The 19,840-nt window shown below is 39.9% G+C and overlaps 1 protein-coding gene across 2 annotated transcripts; it reads right to left on the bottom strand.

The window, feature by feature from the left end:
• Positions 1-1,559: 1,559 nt before the first annotated feature.
• On the bottom strand, positions 1,560-19,276 carry LOC108882175 (porcupine O-acyltransferase). 2 transcript variants are annotated; one of them, XM_051071365.1, is made up of 18 exons: positions 14,941-15,775; positions 14,722-14,810; positions 13,533-13,698; positions 9,176-13,230; positions 8,248-8,390; positions 7,963-8,155; positions 7,753-7,796; positions 7,408-7,589; positions 7,157-7,287; positions 7,046-7,066; positions 6,694-6,708; positions 6,461-6,586; positions 6,274-6,374; positions 6,096-6,172; positions 5,923-5,986; positions 5,632-5,717; positions 4,104-4,214; positions 1,560-3,495 (listed from the first exon to the last, which is right to left on the bottom strand). In XM_051071365.1, exons 5-18 carry the CDS (start codon positions 8,381-8,383, stop codon positions 3,394-3,396), a joined length of 1,389 nt encoding a protein of 462 aa, XP_050927322.1. In that variant the 5' UTR covers positions 8,384-8,390; positions 9,176-13,230; positions 13,533-13,698; positions 14,722-14,810; positions 14,941-15,775; the 3' UTR covers positions 1,560-3,393. The 2 variants fall into 2 exon arrangements, with proteins under 2 accessions (XP_050927322.1, XP_018530028.1); XM_018674512.2 differs by lacking the exons at positions 1,560-3,495; positions 4,104-4,214; positions 5,632-5,717; ... (10 more) ...; positions 8,248-8,390; positions 14,941-15,775 and adding exons at positions 18,371-18,488; positions 18,762-19,276 and having other exon boundaries at positions 10,820-13,230.
• Positions 19,277-19,840: the final 564 nt, after the last annotated feature.

The raw sequence follows: 19,840 nt of genomic DNA on the forward strand, positions 1-19,840 counted from the left end.
TGGCTGGTCAGTGTGGAAAATGTTATTCATGACCCAGTTGGCATAAAAAAAATAAAAAATTAAAAGGCTAAAATCCACTATCACTTCGCCTGTAACATGATGAAAATGCTTTCTTGTCATGGACAATAGGTAAACACACACAGTTCCAGTGAGTTCACAATGGCAGTATGACAAGGTCAGCTCTGAGATTTCGCCTCGCTCAGCAAAGACCTGCAGGGCTGTGGAGCGTGCTGCTCAGCTGACGGGGCTCTTTGCTTGTTCATGGTGCTCTTTCTCGAAGGGGCCCCAGTGACAGAGCCATTCAGAAGCATGGGCCATAAATGACCGAGTTGAACACCACATTAAGCACTGCATTCTCAAAAAACAGCACAGACTCTGGAGCACAGCCAAAATGCCAGGAACGAAAGGTAAGCAATGTTAAACAAAAATGAAATTCTACAAAATGTTTTTCTTTAATTTATATGGATACCAGAAAGACTGCACGTTCAGTTCAATACTTTAAAAACTGATAACTCTTTTGCAAAAAGAAACCTGTAAAAAGTGACCTTGCTTCCAAATGTTTGACACTCATCTGAATATTTTCAGGTAATAAGTCGGACAAGAAGTCAACTACCAAGGTAGGAAAATCATTACAAGTCTAAAATTGTCATTTTCTTTTCTCAACTGTAAATTTTTCACTTAATTTATATTTGCTTTAATTTCACAGCAACCTCAGAGTCCTAAAGAGCAGCCGAAGAAAGGTGATCAGAAAGGAGATGATAACAAGAAGCAAGGAGGTAAGCATTTACAAATGAAATTATTTTTCTTTTTGACAGCATGTTATTCTAACTCTGTGCTCAGACTATTTCCAACTTTCAGTGGTTTGGGACACTGCAGTAAATTCCCTATGCCAGGCACACAGTGTGGAAATAAGGTGCTGTGATTGCTGTGTCCCCAGTGAAGGTATCTGTCTGTGTTTCATCCCCTCGCAGGACAGCCGAAGGGAGAGAAGCAATAACTTCCAGGCGTTCGTGAAGATGGCTTTGGAGACACTGCTGGGGTCCTGCCGTCGTAAACATGGTGGTCCTCGGGGCAGACAGGGCTGAGTGCGCTTTTCCCCTCCCCTCTCCGCACTTTCTCTCCCCTGAGCCTGCAAACTGGGGCAGTTGTGTGGCTCCCCCAATACAGCATCTGCTCACCTCTCAACACAGAGAGTGAACCCGATTTCCATCCATCGCCATCTGTTGTTCAACTTATGTTCCTCCCCCGCTTCCCCTACCCACACTGTCCTCTCTGGCTTATTGGATGCTCAGAAACAGACTCCAGGTTAAACCGGACCATTGCTTTGAGCAAAAACAAGTCTGTCACCCCATTGCAATCCTGCCCTAACTCCCTCATACCGTAGAGTGACTGTCTGACAGTCCATACATTCTTCTTGTAAATAATGATGATTCAAATAAACAATTATTTCTTACGGCAATCCAAGTGTATCTGACTTCTGTGTATACCTGATATCATCATTTCACACCCTCTCAGATAGCTCTGTGTGGATTTTTTGGAATTAAACAAAGACACCAATCCAGGTTTCATGTAAAATTTTATAAAAATATCACAGGTGAATCAGTGCCTTCACATTTACAGGGGAATAAAAGCTTAAAGTAATTATTAGAATAGTCTTTAAAATACTTGTTGGAGTGAGTTGAGTGGCATTAGGTCTGCAGAGATTGAGCACTTGTTCTCAGGCAACGAACGAACATCCAGGCTCTAATCTAAAACACTACATCTTAGTCAAGAAGCAAATCCTTTGACGCTCTAGATTTAAGAAAGATAGAGACAGAGTGTGTTGACAATCTGATACAGACGCTCATGTTCTTTCATCAGGTGATAATCAGTTACACAAATGCATCATTAAAAGCAGCAGTGTGATAAAAATCTGTACTTGAGGATAAATATTTAATATACTGTACCGTATAATTCATCTTGTCTGTAATATGAAATTGGAAGAGAAGTTTAAAGAGTTTTTCTCTACAGGAACATGTGTGTAATACCCTGATTCTAAACTTTTATTTTCAATACTGAAGAGTGAAAGAGTTTTTCAAATGTTCACAAATACTAATAAGACCTTCTCTAAGCAAATGCAAAAGTTCAATTTAAAAGAAAATCATCAAAATAACACAAAAGAAAATACAAACACTATTAGGAAACTGCACCACAGAAATGAATTCATAAACTTGCTGATTAATTTTCTTTATCTAAAATTCACAAAAGGGGGAAGTCGTTATTGGCGACAATAAAGTTGCTGCCTTATAACCATAACCTGTGCTCTTTTCATTCAAACGTAAACTCTTTGTTGTCTTAAACATGCTCAGGAGACAAGCTCTGTTAAAGGGTGAGTCTGGTGATACTCTGCGTTTTTCTTATTGCCCACAGATCCAATGAAAAGACCAAAAACAACAATAAACTGATTCTACAAACAGTGTTGTCTCTGTAGCTTCTTCTGTGTGATTGTTGTTTACAACATATCCAGGAGCTACACTGTTGCACGAGGTGACACATCCTGTCATTACAATGAACATGGGAACTGTGGTTTATTTTGAGTCAGTCGCTCATTCACTGTTCTGCTGCCATTGATTTTCACTAGAGAACTAAACGTATATTGATCTACCATTGAAAATAATTCCTAACAAATACTCTATTTACTCCTGTTTGAGTAATGTTTACTAAAAAGTACAGTGTCCAGCTGTTTTAGAAAACAATTTAGACTTTTAGACTAAAAATCAAAGTACAGTGAATAGGCTTGGAGAGAGTATTGAGAGGCCTGCTATCGCATTGTTGTTTTTAAGTCTTTTCATGGGACTATAAGAATATCACCAGTTTTATCCTTCAAACCTAAAAATACAATTGTAAAACACTTGAGGTGAAGGGAAACCACATCTGGAGGACATCTGCTGCAGTCGATGGTGAAACCTAGATAATGGGCTCTATCGTGTGTCCACAGAAAGGAGCAGCCGATCTCCGCCATGCTGACAGGTATTGATTGTGACTCACAGCGAGACATCGGTAACTGCTGTCACAACATGAGGGCTCAACAACAGCGGCTCAGATATAAAGGATGTGATACGGAGAAATGGAGGGGTGTGTGTGTGTGTGTGTGTGTGTGTGTGTGTGTGGTGTGGGGTGGGGTGGGGGGCGGGCTATCATTTCATGGATATCAAAACTAGTCCCCAGCAGGTTAGAATAATAGATTACCCAGCCAACATGCAGCGCAACCTGAACACTGCAAGTTGGTTTATTGTTGTATACAGGTTGAATCTGTTCTCTTCGGTCTGATGCAAGATGAAGTCACAGTGCAGGAGTGGAGAACCGGCCTTACATCTCTCATTATTGCTTCCTTCACCCTGTCGCTGTCTTTTATTAGAGAATGAGGCGGTACAATATCCAGCATCCAAACGTGACCCAGTGGCTTGTCCAGCTCAGCTCTGACCACTTCTGAATGGTATGATGGGTGATATCGTCCTGTGGAGGGCGGTACATACTATGTAAGCTGAATTGGACAGTGCATAATATTATTTATTCCTTTCATAAAAAACACTGTCACAAAAAATGGGATTCAACATTCACTTGTTTTAACTTTATGAACAAATGTAAAATCTAAAACCACTCATCACACAAAGTACAGTACACTACTCTCCTTTGAAGTATAAATACTGCAGCTTAAGGTTACATGTCTATAAAGCATCTCACATGTTCATGTCACATAGTGTGCTGTACATTTTGTGAGTACAGGCTGTATAAATATAGTAACCTATACTCTTCTAAACATGTTGTGACCTTCAATTTCACAATGACTCATTAAGTCGCACTTCTACTTCAATGAGACACCTCTACCTCTTTACTTCTGCCCATAGATATTTGTACAGCTTCCTTAACAAGTCACAAGTAATGTAGGTAGGTCTAAGCATGTATATAAAGCTTTTAAATGTAATTAACTTTTTTTATTTTGTTGCATGTATTATACTCAGTGGTTCTTTGTCTGTTTCCTACCTCTTTAGACTGTTGTTTTTTCACTGCTGCAACATGTGAATTTCACCTCTGGGAATCCGTATAGTTTTATCTCATCTTACCTCATCCTCCTCCATGTAGTCCACACTGGAGTTGAACACAGAGCCCAGGTACGTCAGGTGGAGAATTGCCAAAGCGCTGAATGCTATATTAATCATATAGACCCACAGCTCCTGCAGAGGGAGAGACAAGGCATCATGGAAGAATCAATATTTCAGATCCTTTTATTCATATCTTTTTCTCTATAATCTGTTGGGTTTTCTCTTTAAGGCCCTAGAAATCGATTGTCTCAATCAGCTTCTTACACAGACTTGATGAAACACATTAGCTGAGTGTTCATACTGTTTCGTCTAAACTTTAACTTGGATCGCTGCACATTTTGTTGTACAATTTTTTAACATTTAATGTTATAGAGAATTACTTGAAACCCTATGTTCAGGAGCTTTAATGTATAAATGCCTAAACTGTGATGAGAACAATAAGAACTATGTCGTACAGTCCTTGCAGGCTGCTTTTTCTTTGCATAATCATTATTTCCTCTCTCTGCTGCTCTTGATGTTTGTAGCCAGTATAACATAAGGGATTTTTGTTGGGCATCTTGCCAGTCAACTCCCAAAATATATCATCTGACAGTGCAAGGCAGACTATTTTAATGGCAGCAGATGTACTTTTTTCCTGGTATTAAAACCTGATTTTCACATTACCAAAGTGATTATGAAGTACATATTTTAATGGTTAAACTATTTCTTGTGTTTGTTAAATACAATGGTCACTTGTCCTGCTGAGGAGTATTAATGTTATTGTCATTATATTTAGGCTAAATCCGGGGAGGAATTATGAGGGCTTTAATTTTCATATTAGTGGAGGGTAAAAATAGAGAGCATATTTTTTTCTGAATGCTAACTAGGCCAGAAGATCTACTAGGTAGGCCCCCTTTGAGCACCTCCTGCTCTCAAAGTAAGTGCCAGCAATGCCAGTGCAATGGCCATTTGCACAAATAAAATAGTTGGAAGAAAACCAGAATATATACAAACCGAGTAAAAACACCACAATCCTGTGGTTGGAACTGAGATTAATATTTATGCAGCATGAAGCATTAATTCAACATTTATAATAAAAAATTAAAAACTAAAAAAAAAAAAAAAAGTCCTAAAATTAACTAGAATCAACTAGACCTAAATTGTAAAGATAATTCAGTGTGTGTGTGAATGTAAGTGTGAGCAAAGGTTATATTTGGAATAAATGGTTATTCGCTATTATTCATTCACACCACTCTTGTATTTGTATGCTAAATATGAGGATAAAGCCAGGAGACAATTAGCTTAGCTTAGCTGGAAGACTGGAGGCAGGGGGAAACAGCTGACCTGGCTCTAGCCAAAGGTAATAAAATCCAAAAGTCACTGTGACCTGGCAAGAAATACTCCAGCGCACAGCCCCTCATAAACCCCAAACTTTTTACAGGTTGTTTTTTGTGTAGCTCAAACAAACAAGATTTTGTGTGTTAATTAATGAGCTGATTATTACTGAGTATTTTTATTTTATTACTTCTCCCAAAAAAGAGAAGGAAGAGAAAGGTGCATTATATTATACCTTTTTGTTCCTGTGAGTGCAGTTGGGCTGACATTTCTTTGACAGTACACAGGCATTAAAAATGGCTGCAAGCCTCTTCCGCAGCACTAAAACACAAAACAAGACCAAAGCATTAAAATGGCGCTAGCAGAAACATTCCTCTCCTACCATTAGAGATAAATTACAAGCACTGCAGTGAACAGAAACAATGTGTAATAGTGGGTGCAATTAACCATTACTGCAAAGCTAAGCACCTTCTCTAAATGGAAAAGTTCTAATGTGGAAAAGAGACAACATTAGGCAGACTCTTACCATGCTCAATGTACGTGATGAACCCCAGAGATATCAGCACTGCGCCCAGATGAAAACTCAAACCCTACCAGACACAGGAGTAAGAATTAAAACAACCCACTTGTTGACGCAGGCGCATCACATTTCAGAGCACAATGTATAATTGCCTTGTAGGACTTTCACATAATACTCACATGCAGAAGGGCGCTGGCTGTATATGTCACCATGATGGCAGAGAATGTCCCAAATTTGAGAGCACTCTTAAAAACATCTGTGAGATGAGAACATCAGTTTGCATAAGTGAGCCATTATCATTCCATTCATAATGAGGAAAAGCAAAAGCAGCTGCTGCCATTGAGCATTATAACTCACAGGTGTGCAGAAAACGAGACATGGGCAGATTCCATGATGTTACAACCTCCACCATCGACCGAGGAAACTCTATATTAAGGGGTTTGGACACGGTCATATCCCTATAAAACAAAAGGTAAGGGCCTGTTTAGAAACACAAATAAAGAGAAAAAAAATTTTATGTTAAAATTGTGCGTGCCATTCTGACCATTTAAGGTTTTCTTTCTCATCAGTGAAGCCTGCCCCAGCCAGAGTAGCTGTAGTCTCGCTGAAATAGCCAACAAAGTAGTTGCTGAAGTGGAAAGACATTGTGTTCTCATACGCCAGCAACCACCTAATGTAATGACATTAAAAGGAGAAGAAACAGGTGGATATCACGTTTCAAATTCAGGTAAATTCCAACTTAATGAATAAATTATTACACAACATTAAAAGACATACTTTGCCAATGCACCTCTGAGAAGCAAGAGAATAAAGGAGAGAAGTTGTAGTGGTTAATGTTAGTGACACATTAAATTCGTACAAATTTCCAAATGACTTGCCATGTGATGATCTACGTCTCAGCACGGGTTTCAAGATGGTGAAACAGTTGTGGTAAATGAGAAGGTGAGATGGGTGTCCTGGAACACATGTGGCTGCACAGAGAGGGGGAACGATGTGGATACATGCGTGCAGGTAAAGGTGATACACAAATGGTAAACAGTAAATAAGCATGCTGTAAATAACACAACATATGAGGAAAGCACAACAGTGCTGGGTATGTTCAGAGTCACTGAGGTGGACAATTAATTACCTGATCTTCCTCCTCTTTTTGCTGTAAACAAAGATAGAAATAGCGATGAGTAATCAAAGACTGAGATTAAACAGCCATTTTGATTTGTTTACAAGTGAATGTTCCACTTACCTTCGTAGCAGCTTGTCTCCATAAACAGGTATGAAATAAGGGAAGAGGTATGGTGCTACACAGTTGGAAATAACTAGGCAGACCTGGCTCTTCACCCAGCTAACAGAGACTTTTAAAAGCCACGAAAAGCTCTGAGGAAAAATAAGAGAATCAAAGATTTAAACAGTTAGCAGCTAGTGTCAAGATAAATCTTTTGAATAATCCTCACCCTCACCTTCTTCCATACTTAAGAAATACTGTATTACACTTACAAGCTTGCGTCCCTCCAAAGCTTCTTTGTAGCTGTTGAAGCTGATCCAGGGACCAAAGATGACTGTGCCCACAAAGTAAATATAGCCCATGAACTCGATGGGTGAGGGCACGCTGGTCACAACACCTCTGTCCAAATCGAAGGCCAGCGAGATGGCTTTCATGGCAACCACCATCTGTGAACCTGGGTGACAGCAGCAGCAGCATTTAAACAGTCACTAGATTACTAAATAAAAAGCACATTGATGCTGAATATAAAGGTAAATCTAGAATTATCACATTTACTGCTTGTATCTATGAGGAATGTGTCAAACGTTGCTGCCTATAAAAAAAGACGCCTGGCCTACCTCTCATCTTGTGCCAGTTGGTGGTGTCCATCATGTGCATCTCTCTGATAAAATTGGATAAGAATAGTCTCAGTTCTGATGTAGTCCTCTCGCCACAAATGAAATTTTAGAAAAGTCATTGCAACACAGGCTTTGAAGCACTCATTTCAAACACAGGCGTGATGCGTGCTGCAGAGCTGTCAGGTTTCAGAGGAGGACTGACTCTCTTACCCCAACAGCAGGTAGATGAGCACAGTGATGGAGAGGAAGGTGCCTCGGATGGTGGAGTGGCGGCACAGGAAGAGGAAGAGGTAGCAGAGAAGGCTGAGAAGGACCACCCAGATCATGTGGAGCTCGAAGAACAGGTAAAGAGTGTAGAAACCTCCGGCCACTGTGCCCAGGTGTTTCACAAAAGAGGGGAGGCCTGACATTGCAAGATAGGAAGATGATTATGATGACGCAGGCTGTATGAAGGGTGAATAACACTGAGTGGGCACAAAATAACTGGACTCTCACCCAACATCCAGAGAAGCCGACACAGCAGGCAGATAACCAGCAGCTGCCATACCTGCTCCAGGCCCTGCTGAGCTGTAGGCAGCAGGCAACCGTGAGCAAGCTCCTGGAAAAACTTCTGTCGGCTGAGCGCTCCCATCACTTGACTTAAAAAGCAGAGGGAAGCCCAACACTGAATCGTTAGAGCAACAAAAAAATGATGTCCATTTTCCCAGCATTTAATTCTATGGTGGCTGGTACAACATATTGTATGTGTAATTGCACGCATATGCAAGCATGCAGGCAAGCATAGACTCATTTACAGTCAACAGATGCACACCCCCTTCAAACTTCAAATCCCAGCATGCCAAGCAGCTTACTACAAATCAGTGAAAATGCATGCAATAGCTACTGAGTTTCCATGATGATACCATTAATTATGTTTTTTTTCCTTAATGCATTTTGATCATTACATTCTCATTTTGCGACAAATGCATTACATTTGATCCACAAAAATGAAACATTACATCAGACGAACTGAAATCTCAGTATGTGTGAAAGCATTTAAACCACAGCGCAGTAACATGCTGAGAAAGGCCTTGTGACCGCTGTGTTGGTGAATTGAACACTTAAGAACATTAAGACACATGCTATTCTGCACGGCATGCTCTCTCCGCAATGCAGTCGATGAAGGAGATGAGTTGACTCACAGCTGCACATCCAGACAAAATACACTACAGTACGTCCACGGCCGCGCGACTTGCCAGAAAGCGAAGCATCTTTTAATGAATTCGGGGAGTCCCGGTAAAGATCGCTAACCTCGCTTCACCTAGCGGTTATAGCGGTCTTGCTACCAACGTACTTGAGAGCTGATCCCCAGCCCCCACTCAGAAACAGCTAACTGGACGCCCCGGGCATGTCAGTTTGTTTTCCAGAAGGGGGGTAACCTTACCCTTTCAGAGCAGCAGCTGGAGGTTCCTCCGCGTGTCTCTACCCAGCTGCTTTTCCCGGTCCTTCACGGTCAGTTGTGCGTAGTATTTGTGTGTATGTGTGAATGTGTGTGTGAGTGAGTGTGTGTGTGTGTGTGTGTGCGTGTGCTGCCGCCGCTGAGGTTTAAGCGCACTCGGTCCAGATGATGCTTATCTGGATGACTCCCATTGTCACAGCATCAGCACCACTTGCCTGTCATCTATGTGATGCCACGCGAAGACACATCGACCAATCTGCTGCTTGGATCCGACGACATCAGCCAATCACTGATTGGGTAGGCTTTGAATGACAGCCGAGGGGACCAATCAGGATCAGCATCCACCGTTCGCCGGTGCCTTCCCACCAATGGGATGTGTACAGCGTGCAGATGGAATCAGACTGGAGACGGTCAACTCTCAGCAGGCTTAGAGATGTGGCACAAGAGGTTGCAGAGGAATACACTGTGGACATGAGTAATAAAATCAATATACACTTAACCTACTTTTACTTCGGGTAAAAATTCACCATCCACAAATCCAAATTTAATTAAACAGACTATATTTAATGTCATTTATGTACAATGCCTTCTTTGTACATCTGGATTTAATCTTTTTTATGTGCTGCTACAGGTCATTGTGTTTTATTATTTAGAAATAGTGTGTATTCCACATAGTTGGGGCACAGTCACATACTTGTATGTTGTATATGCTGTGTCCCCCGGAGACATTTAAGTACATTACCTTGTACCTAGTGCCTTACCTTCTTTTTAATGTGGGTGTGAACATTAGCTATATGTGTTCTTATTTTTATCAAAATCTGTTAGAACAGCAGTTCTGTGTTTAGTGGGCTTGTTGAACTGTTAAACTGGAATGTAAGCAATACAGTTTTAGCTAATGGTTTAATTATGAAAAAAATACTGATGCTTTATCAGTAAGTAACAAGCCATGTATCAGAATGTTTGAATTACAAGATTGTGAAAAATCTCCAAGGTTGTTGTTTCTCCCACTCATTATTAAAGGTTAATAAATCTAAGTTTTTAATAAGTGAACAATTGTGCAGTTACAAGTGTTCAAAGTCATTTAGGGTTCACTGATTTAGGGTAATGAATTTTCAATTTACTACAACAGGTTTGCATTTATAGGTTTTTTGTCACTCATTAATAAGAGCCAAATTCTGCTTTTCAATGTCATTAATAAAATGCAGTTACATTATTTTACACCAATCCTTCAAGTTGACACTGACAATAAAAAATGCCCCTTAGAAATTAGCTTTGCATGGGTTGTACTATTGAGCAAGAGCATCATTTTATAGTAGTGCTCTTGGTACTCTGAGAGCCACAACCACATGTAGCGACAGAAAAAGCCCAAGGAATGGAGGCATGAGGGTGTCTTATTGTTATTGCACTGTGGGCTTTCTTCTCTACAATAGGCTCGTACGGAGCTCACAGACGAAGCTGGCCACTTTAATGCACTGTGACACAATGATAAGAGGTCAGCCCAAGAAAAGCAGGCAGACATTTTTGGGTCAATGTAACAATCGCTCTAGTGCCACCATCAGGCCAAATCTTGAAACACTTCAGGGACAGTAAATCCTCTATTTCCCCAGCGAACAAAAAAGTCCCAACAAATTAAGGGTAGTAATTTTATTTCTGCATACACATTTATATGCAGACTATATTTCAGTTTGAACAGATTGCACATACAATTTCTTTCATCTTTTGTTCCTTTGTTCAATTGAAAATCAGGTTGACACAGTGTAGTTTGGATGCACCAAGTTACATCTAAAAATGCTATGACTTAGTAATAAGCCAGTTTTAGATTTCCTCTACGACTCTAGTGCATCTGCACATGAAACACAGCCAACAACATATCATTTGCAATTTCATCTATTTAAAAAGAACAGCTCTAAAGTCAGCCTTGTGAGGCTCCAATGCTATGACAGTGGTCACAGCATGATGCAAAGAAAAATACTTATTGTAATAAAACTGTCATCTATTGACTGTAGTGACCAAAACTGCAAATACCCCACAGGGATTTATCTTGTCTTAAATGATATGAAAGTTGATTTGAAATTATGTGATTACGTTGATATGTAAACAGCTGTTTTTAAACCTCTAAGGTCAGTCAGTGTATTGTATTCACAAATTGGAGAGTACTGATAATATAATGCTATGTGAGTAATGAGTCTTGCTCACTGTCCAACAGGTATAACAGTATAACACCCAGCTTTCTAGGTCTTCCACATTTTAATGCTCACTCAAAAATGCAAAGTATCCCAAAGAGTGGATTTTTTCTATATTTGTTTACATGACCATTCTGTGCAAATATATTTCTACAATAATGACTAATGTGGTTCCTGGTAGCGTAGATGGAAAAATCAAATCCAGTGATGATTACTATCAGATACTATGCTGGATAATGACCTCCATAGTCAATTCCCTCACACACTGAATTGATTATTACTCCACAAACAGACAGGTCAGAATATAGCCTGCAGTTAGAAACGCCACCTGATGAACACTTTTAAAGTCCAGGTCAGCTACACCCTAGATACAGAACAGTATTAACTAACAAAGTGTAGTGGTGAAACAAATCGCACATCATCAGTGATTAAGAAGTGACAGCATCTTATACATAGAGCTCTCACAGAATAAAAAGTAGCAGCATGACAGGTTCAGTCACTTACATAAAAAAAATCAGAGTGCTGAACCAGGTTAGGGCTAACTGATACATTCATAGGTATACTAAACAAAACATGACAACTTCTGCCATACAGGTGGCAAAAACATATCACAACGGTAAGTCCTTCCACCTTTAATTAGCCCAAATTAGCTTATGTTTTAGTTGTTGTGTTTGACAGAGTGGTTTAATAGCTTTATGATGCAAAGCACAAGAATGAGGTGAATCAGGTGTAACTGTAGTTAAACGAAGTACAAGAGAGACTCATTGCCTGCTTTTAAAAGTGAGAAACCCCCCAAGATCAGACCACAATCTCCAGGTCATAAGCAGTTCTTTCCTTTTTGACTTGCTCAACGTTTTGCTCATCTGGAGAAACCAGCGGCACCTCGTATTCTTCCTCCTTCACAATAACCTTCTTAACATTACATGGTTTGCTTAAAATATATTCATAATTTCTTTTAACCTCAAGTAATGCTGAGGTGAGGTACTGGGGTGAAAAGAGTTTTAGTGAGGGTGGGAGCTCTGGAGGTGGGAGATCAATGGGTTCAATGAAGATTGCAGGGTAGCCAGGCAGGGGTGGCATGGATGACGTACCTGGGTTTTCTGAGTACCTGGGTACTGGTGGGGGTGAATGCAGCATAGACGGAGGTTTTGGTCTAAGAGGTGGGAGCTTACGAATCCTGGATGAAAGTACAGACTTTTGGGGTGTAGACAAAGTTGTAGTCGATGTTGCGGTCCCAGTGCTCTGAGCGGCGTCACCCAGGTCCTTAGCCTGGCTTTGCTCAGACTTCACATTTTGCAGCTCATCGACGGAAGCATCATGTTCATCATCGACGGAGGCATCCTCTTCAGACTCAGTCGCAGACTCGGTTTTCGGCAGGAATAAAACGTGGTTGTGACGTCGACAGAAAAGGACACCACAGATGCTGCACTTCCTGCCATCTTTGACATGCAGCAGTTTATGACGCTTGAGGTTATGACTTGAAGTGAAAGATCGATCACACATGTTGCACGGAAAGGAGGGCTCATCTTTTAGGTCACATTGGTGCTCGGTGAAAACGTTCTCACTGGTGAAGTGTTTTCCACAAATCTCACAGATAAAGGAGCTCTCTTCTTCATGGAGCTGTTTGCATTTTACAGGCTCAGATACAGTCTTGAAGTCCTGATTGCACAGCTCATACTGATACTCACCTGCTGGTATGACTAGAGGTTTTAGGAGAACGACAGGACTCATTTTGTCTAGTCCTGGGAGGCCTGCTGGTACTTTAAAAGATTGTGATGTCTTGTTTGGCCTGAATGTTGTTTGTGATTTGATTGTTCCGATTCCAGTTTCAGCCTCAGCTTCTTTAGTCACTGTTTCCTGGAAAAGATTCACATAAAGAGACTATGAGGACTGGAGGTAAACATACAACCGCAGAGGAGAAAACCATTTCTTCACACAAGGAAAAACCTGTTAGAGCAATGTAAGATACATCAGAAAAATGTGCTCAACATAAATAGCATGCTGGTCCCACTGTCACTCCCTCCCACCACTATCAAAATAAACTTGTGTGCCTTCTAGACACAATAATAACAGTAACATATACAGCTGTAAAATATACAGCTTTTTTTGTTTTGTAAAAGTATAAAATAAATGCATAAATAATAATTAGTGGTTACTACCTTTGAAGGGGCTGATGGCATCTTTGTTTCTTCTGAAAGTTCACTTTCACTTTTCATCAAAACAGGTGACTGGAGGTCCACGGGAGAATCAACTTGAGGCGGCGTCTTTATTTCTTCTTTTACCACATTGAATTTATGGCGACGCCTTCTCCTGCGACCGCAAAATCTTTGAAAAAATTGTAAAAAATAATTCACCTGAATACACTGTAAGTGTGTCACATATATCTACTCGTCAGAGCGGTGAGGGAGTTTGCTCTGAGCATTAACAACTTGTGGTGTGACAGACATTATTGCAGCAGTGCTGTAACAATGCACCAAAAAGTTGAGGCAGTGAGCTACTGCACTATATAATTATCCATACACAGTTAGATTTACTGACCAACTGAGCTCCTCAGTCTAAGAGACAAGGAGCAAGGCTTAGGTAATAACATGTGAAGTATAATTTATTATGAATTTCATTCTGTGTGCATGCATAATGTAAGACTTTGTCATGTTTTGTTGTCACTGGTTTGCTAGCCAGAAACCGACATACTCTACACTTCTATTCCACTATAAGACGTATATACTATAAGAAGTTATATTGTTCAGTTTTTAATTTAATTGTTTTAGAGAATTGTTGGATTAACTTCAGGGTATATCTATAATGCATTACAGTTCACCAGCACCAAAAACTAAATCCTCTAAAATATATTACAGTTGGATCAACACCTCTCTGAAATAGTTTCAACAAAAACTGAATAGTATAATCTTCGTTGGAGTTATTGCAGGACAGTTGTATTAGGCAGGTTTGGTTTAAGCCAGGGTGTTCCTAATAAACTGCTAACACAGTGTAGTATTATAGGTAAAGATAAGACTGGATTGATCCACAGGGGGGATTTAACAAGCTAACCAGAGATGTAAAGTACTTAAATTACCACCACTACGTTATAGTGACATATACATTATACATACCAATAATTATAATCCAATAATATAGCCTTTATTATTCTGAAATGGACCAGTCTGTGGAATAGCTACTTTAACTTTTGGTACTTGTCGATGCTAATACTCAAGTCAGATTTTGAAAGCAGGACTTCAACACGTAATATTTCTGCACTGCTGTGTTGGTATCTTAAGATCGTCCACTACTTTACTTAACTAACCAACTAACCTAACTATTTAGCTAAGAACAACAGTTTAAATGCCTTACCTTTTCGGCTTTTTCTTGGGGCAACGTTTTAGTGCATGTAAACACAGAGGGGACAAAGTCAGGACTGTCGTGGTCCATGGACGCCTCCCCTGCAAAACATTAAAACACACACAAAAGTTTGTAGCCAACTTCAGAGTTAAACCTCATCTTCCACCATATCCAGCGAGTCTGCTATCGGTTGTAGCTTGTACTAGCACGAAAACAGACTGGTTATCTCACCAGATACGAAATGAGCGCCACAAATACGAGCATTTCCTCTGAGTCCCTCGGTGCTACCATTTACTTGTTGGATTGCTCGTAGCCATAAACGCCTCCGGTTTGCCTGAAACGGTCGATACCCTGACGGTATTCTGTAAAATTTGAGTTTGCTGGTAGCGGAATGTCGATTTTTACAGCCAGACACACAACATGCCGACATTTTTGTGTAAAACAGTCTGGATTTAGTGTTAAGTTTCGTCGGAAACAACAAACTTCACTTCCGTTGCCAAGACGCGCGCGCACCCTTATCAGGAAGACGTCATTTAAATACCCAGGACGCTTTGTTTTAACGGTTAACATTGAAGAAAACCGCTAAATAACAACACTTGACGGCGGCCTGTCCGTTATATTTAACATTTTAGGCCTGTGTTGGTGCAGGTGGACTATTGTTAAGTATGTATTCAACCAAAACAGCTGTGTGAGGAGAGTTTCGTTGTGCCTGTGGGGCTCCCTGTACTCGGCAGAGGTTAGTACCGCCCCCTGCTGGCCGGCGTTGCACTGAATTTTGTGACCCATCGGATTCTGTGACCTGAAATGTTGTGCGTCTCACAAAATCAAAATTAAACAAAAATATCAAGAGACAAATCCATACAGTCACAAATTTTGATATTTGTGATTCAAGTGTAATCAAATGTATGTATCCTCTCTGAAGCCTACATGAAAATAACTTTTTTAAGTCTAACAATGATCACATGCCTACATGTTCAGTGATGTGCAAACGTTGTTGGCACTAAACTAACGAGAGGATGCGTTAAAAATAATGCTATGAGTAGTCTGTATTTATCAGTTAACTTCAAAAACATAAAAGCTCAAAAGTAAATAACAGATAGATAGATAGATAGATAGATAGATAGATAGATAGATAGATAGATAGATAGATAGATAGATATGTTACAGCAGAAACGTGACAAACAACAAAAATAAACACAACCATTTAACAAAAATCAAGCAATAAATGTCTCAATTATTTGTAGATAAGTAGATGACAGCATCATCCACTCCCAGGTGAGGTTGCAAGCAAACTGCTGAGGGTATAGCGATAATATCACTGAGAGCAACTGAACAACAGCCATTAAGGCCAGATGGAGTCAACTTCCTGGGAACATGAACCCGGCAGGAGGTCTTCCAAAGCAGCTAGCTTAGGCTCACGTTGAAAAGGTGACTCAGGATAGCAGACAACTGGCTAGCACAGGTCGTCAGAGCACTGGGGCTGAAACCGTCAGTGCCTGCAGTTTTACCTTGCGGTCTCTCAAGTGGTCTCCTAACCTAGCCAGTAGTCACAGTCCAGGCTGTGATATTATTTATTTACATGTTTAGATTCCACCAGGGAGGCATTTGACTGGTGCCAAATTTATTCTGTAGCATGACAACAACCCCAAACATACAGCCAGAAAGAAATAACTATCTTCAGAGACAAGAAGAGTAAGGAATCACTCTGGGATCACACGAAGAAACATAAGACATTGAGACAGACTACATTCACAGGAGAACTGTGGCGATTTCTTGAAGATGCTTGGAACAACCTATCTGCCATGTATCTTGAAAAACTGTGCACATTAAAAATTTCTCCAGAAACTCTCTAGTTTCTGTTTCTGTTTACTGCACTGTTGTATGAAATTAACTGATACATAACAAATTAGTCATGCATTATTTTTGAAAGCATTCTCACTTTACTTTTAGTGTCTAAAACCTTTGCATGGCAGTAAAAAAAAAAAAAAAAAACAAATCTGTTCCTAACACAATTACACTGTTAGTGATGGGGATATCCACAGTCCTCTGGGGCTGTGGAGAAAATTTCATACATACTCACATGATTTGTCTCAGACTGCGGAGGCCTAACATTAGCTTCAGCTGAACACTTTTTTTTTCTTTTTTTTTTAACTACAGTGAATGAGATTTTATCTATGATCATTTACACAATTACAGTCATTTTTAGTGAGTTTTAGTGAGTATTTAATTTTCTAATGGATAAGAGGAACACATCAGGGGCCGATTACTTTTTCAAAGTACATATGGGCATGTGAATATTGGTTTAAGACAGACTTAAAATGTGAAGCTTCTACATAGCTTCTGCAAATAATTACATCAAAAATTACAGTGTCATTAGGTGGTGATTAAGATTGATTTGATTAGTTCCTGTGATGCATTATAAATGTGAAGCAGGGCACTGATGGAAAAAAATGTTTTTAAGTGACTGTTTGTTATATTTATTCTCTCAGAACTATTTTCATACAATATTTTCTGTTAAAAAAATTATGGGTTTATATAAATGTGTGTTTCATTTATCAGTACTCAAGAAGTGAACTGTCCTTGGTCTTCTCGATAAAAGGTTTTACTGACATCATTTCTAATAATCAGTGTAGCCAACTCAGTGCATATTCCTAAATAACAGTCAAGGGAACTTTAAAGCATGAAGCATTTCAACTGTAAAGATTTTCCTCTGCTTGTGATAAATTGTCATATGTTAATATTTTCCCCCCTGTCTTGATTGAATTTATGCAGCCCATTATGTCCTAACCAGTGTGTTATGTCTGCCTGAATACCTGCCAGGACTCTCTAACCTCCCACATGCACTGATACACGTACAGTTTTGGAAATGTAAATGTGCCTTAATTCCAGTTGCCACTCAGAAACACATCACATTTGAAGTGCCCTTGAGTTCAATTTAGTTTAAAACACTGTTGCATGTGTGTAATTCATTTCTGAAGTAAACCTTTTTCAGAAACATCAGAAATTCTCTCCTTCTTGCTTATTATTGGCACGCACTGACCTGCTAATCCTGGCTTTTACACTCTTAGAGCTCTCTCCTCCTTTAATGTTAATACTTTACAATAAACTACACATAATAATAATAATCCGAAGTAATTACCAATTAATTGATAAGCAATAACCACAACTTAATTAGTGAACAGCTGACAATTAGCTCCTAAATTACTCAGAATGGAGGAGCAAAGACAACAAATAACAACTGATATATGTGTGATATCAGTCATTATTATTTCAGTGCAGCTGATTGAGAATAAATAATGAACAATGAATTTAAAAAGTAGTCATTATGTGTATGGTGATAGATATTTAGTTAGGATTTTGAATCTTATTGTTAACTGCTAACCTGTCCATTCATAGAGCTCTTTGTTCAGATTCTGGTGCTTTGTTTGACAATGATGGAAACATAGTAGGCATTACCAAGAAATACTTGATGATGCTGATTGAGAACTTATGATGATTAAGTACTTGATTATTAAGGTAATAAAAATAGTGTTGAAGTTGCATGAAGATGCATTATACTGAAAGCTAGTTCTAATATTTTGATCTCCTACATTTTATGAATGGATTATCACTTTTCTATAGAACATGTGCAGCTAGTGGTACAAGAGTAAAGTTACACTACCTGTTGACAGGTGGAAAGGTCTGAGGCTGCGCTGTGAGCCACAGTGAAGCACAGGTGGTGGCTGACTGGGTCCAGGTGTCTCTGTCCCTCCATCACTCGCGGTATCTCCCAAAACCTTCTGCCACACCAACAATATACCACATAAAAATACACTACATGTGTATTATGTGTGCAAAAAAGTCACCAAGCTACACTTCAGGGTTCTAGTGTTGACAAACTCAAGTTTCCAGTTAAGCCTTATTAAATGGTGGGTGATACAAAGTACGTTGCTAATGCTAGCTAACGTTAGCTATTATGCTACGCTGCCCTACAGTTAATACTTATCACATGTTGCTTCTCCTTGTTGAAATCATTATGCGGACTAATTTGGAAGTTAGCAAATAAGACTTACGGTGTACTGTTTACGTTTTCGTCGGATAGAGCCTCTAACGGCTCCGCTCCGGTTACTCCCGCCGGCGGCAGAACCAGGATCTGCTGCATGTATCGACGGAACCGCAACAGGTATCAGTCTCACGCGGTTCTGGGTTCGACATCCCATCCGTAACGCCATGACATCGCCCGGAACATAGTCTTCCTTTCTGAAATGGGCGCTACACACGACCGCGTTTCTAGTTACAGATGCAGCGGTGAAGTCCCGTCTCCTCTTCTGCACAAAACTTAACCAGGCATTGAAGCAGTCGCTGTTCTTTGTCCTGTCGGGGAAACTGTGGACTCGATGTCCAGACAGGCTAGAATTTCTGCAACCAGCACAAACGCAATAATTCGGCATGATAAAACAGGCGAAACGCGATGTAAAACTACCAAAAAGTGTACTGAAGTCATCAACACACCGCAATTCAAACTTAACCAACTCCACTAGGTACTACTGGACGTTGAGCAGAGGATTCCGTCTCCCTTATGTGACGTAATATGACGCGACGTTAGTAGGTGTCCCACTGTCAGCCCTGGATTGTGCTGTAAGGCCCATACGCCACCGCCTGGCTGTAAAAGGTGTGTACATTTAAACATGTAAAGGAACGAGCTTTATAAGGCTTTGGCCAGACAGATAATACTTGTTGGTCAGATCCATTCACTGCTGGTTTTTGTCTTCTCATGGGATTTGTTGACAGTAGGAAAAAAACATAGAAAATTATGCTTATCTTTTAAGTCAGTGTCAGTGTTTCACCAACAGATGTCACTGTTGTGTAATGTGGGGAGCTGGTGTGCTACTCTGTCTTCAGGATTTCAAAATAAGAAAATAAAACCCTGGTAATTAATGTCAAATTTTAAACTGTTTGACTTGATAATCAGTGGTGTATAAGAAAGGCTTTTATTAATCCTTCTTCACTTCGTCTATAAAGTCTCACTGGCAGAGCTCAAACCCAAATCTGTTGCTGTGATAAACAGTAACCCAGGTGAACATAAGGACAGCACTGTTGTGGATAAACTCTACTTTTACTTCTCACGGGGTGCATTCAAATACTGAAATGA

This window comes from Lates calcarifer, linkage group LG6 (assembly GCF_001640805.2).
Source record: "Lates calcarifer isolate ASB-BC8 linkage group LG6, TLL_Latcal_v3, whole genome shotgun sequence".
Classification (NCBI taxonomy): Eukaryota; Metazoa; Chordata; class Actinopteri; family Centropomidae; genus Lates; species Lates calcarifer.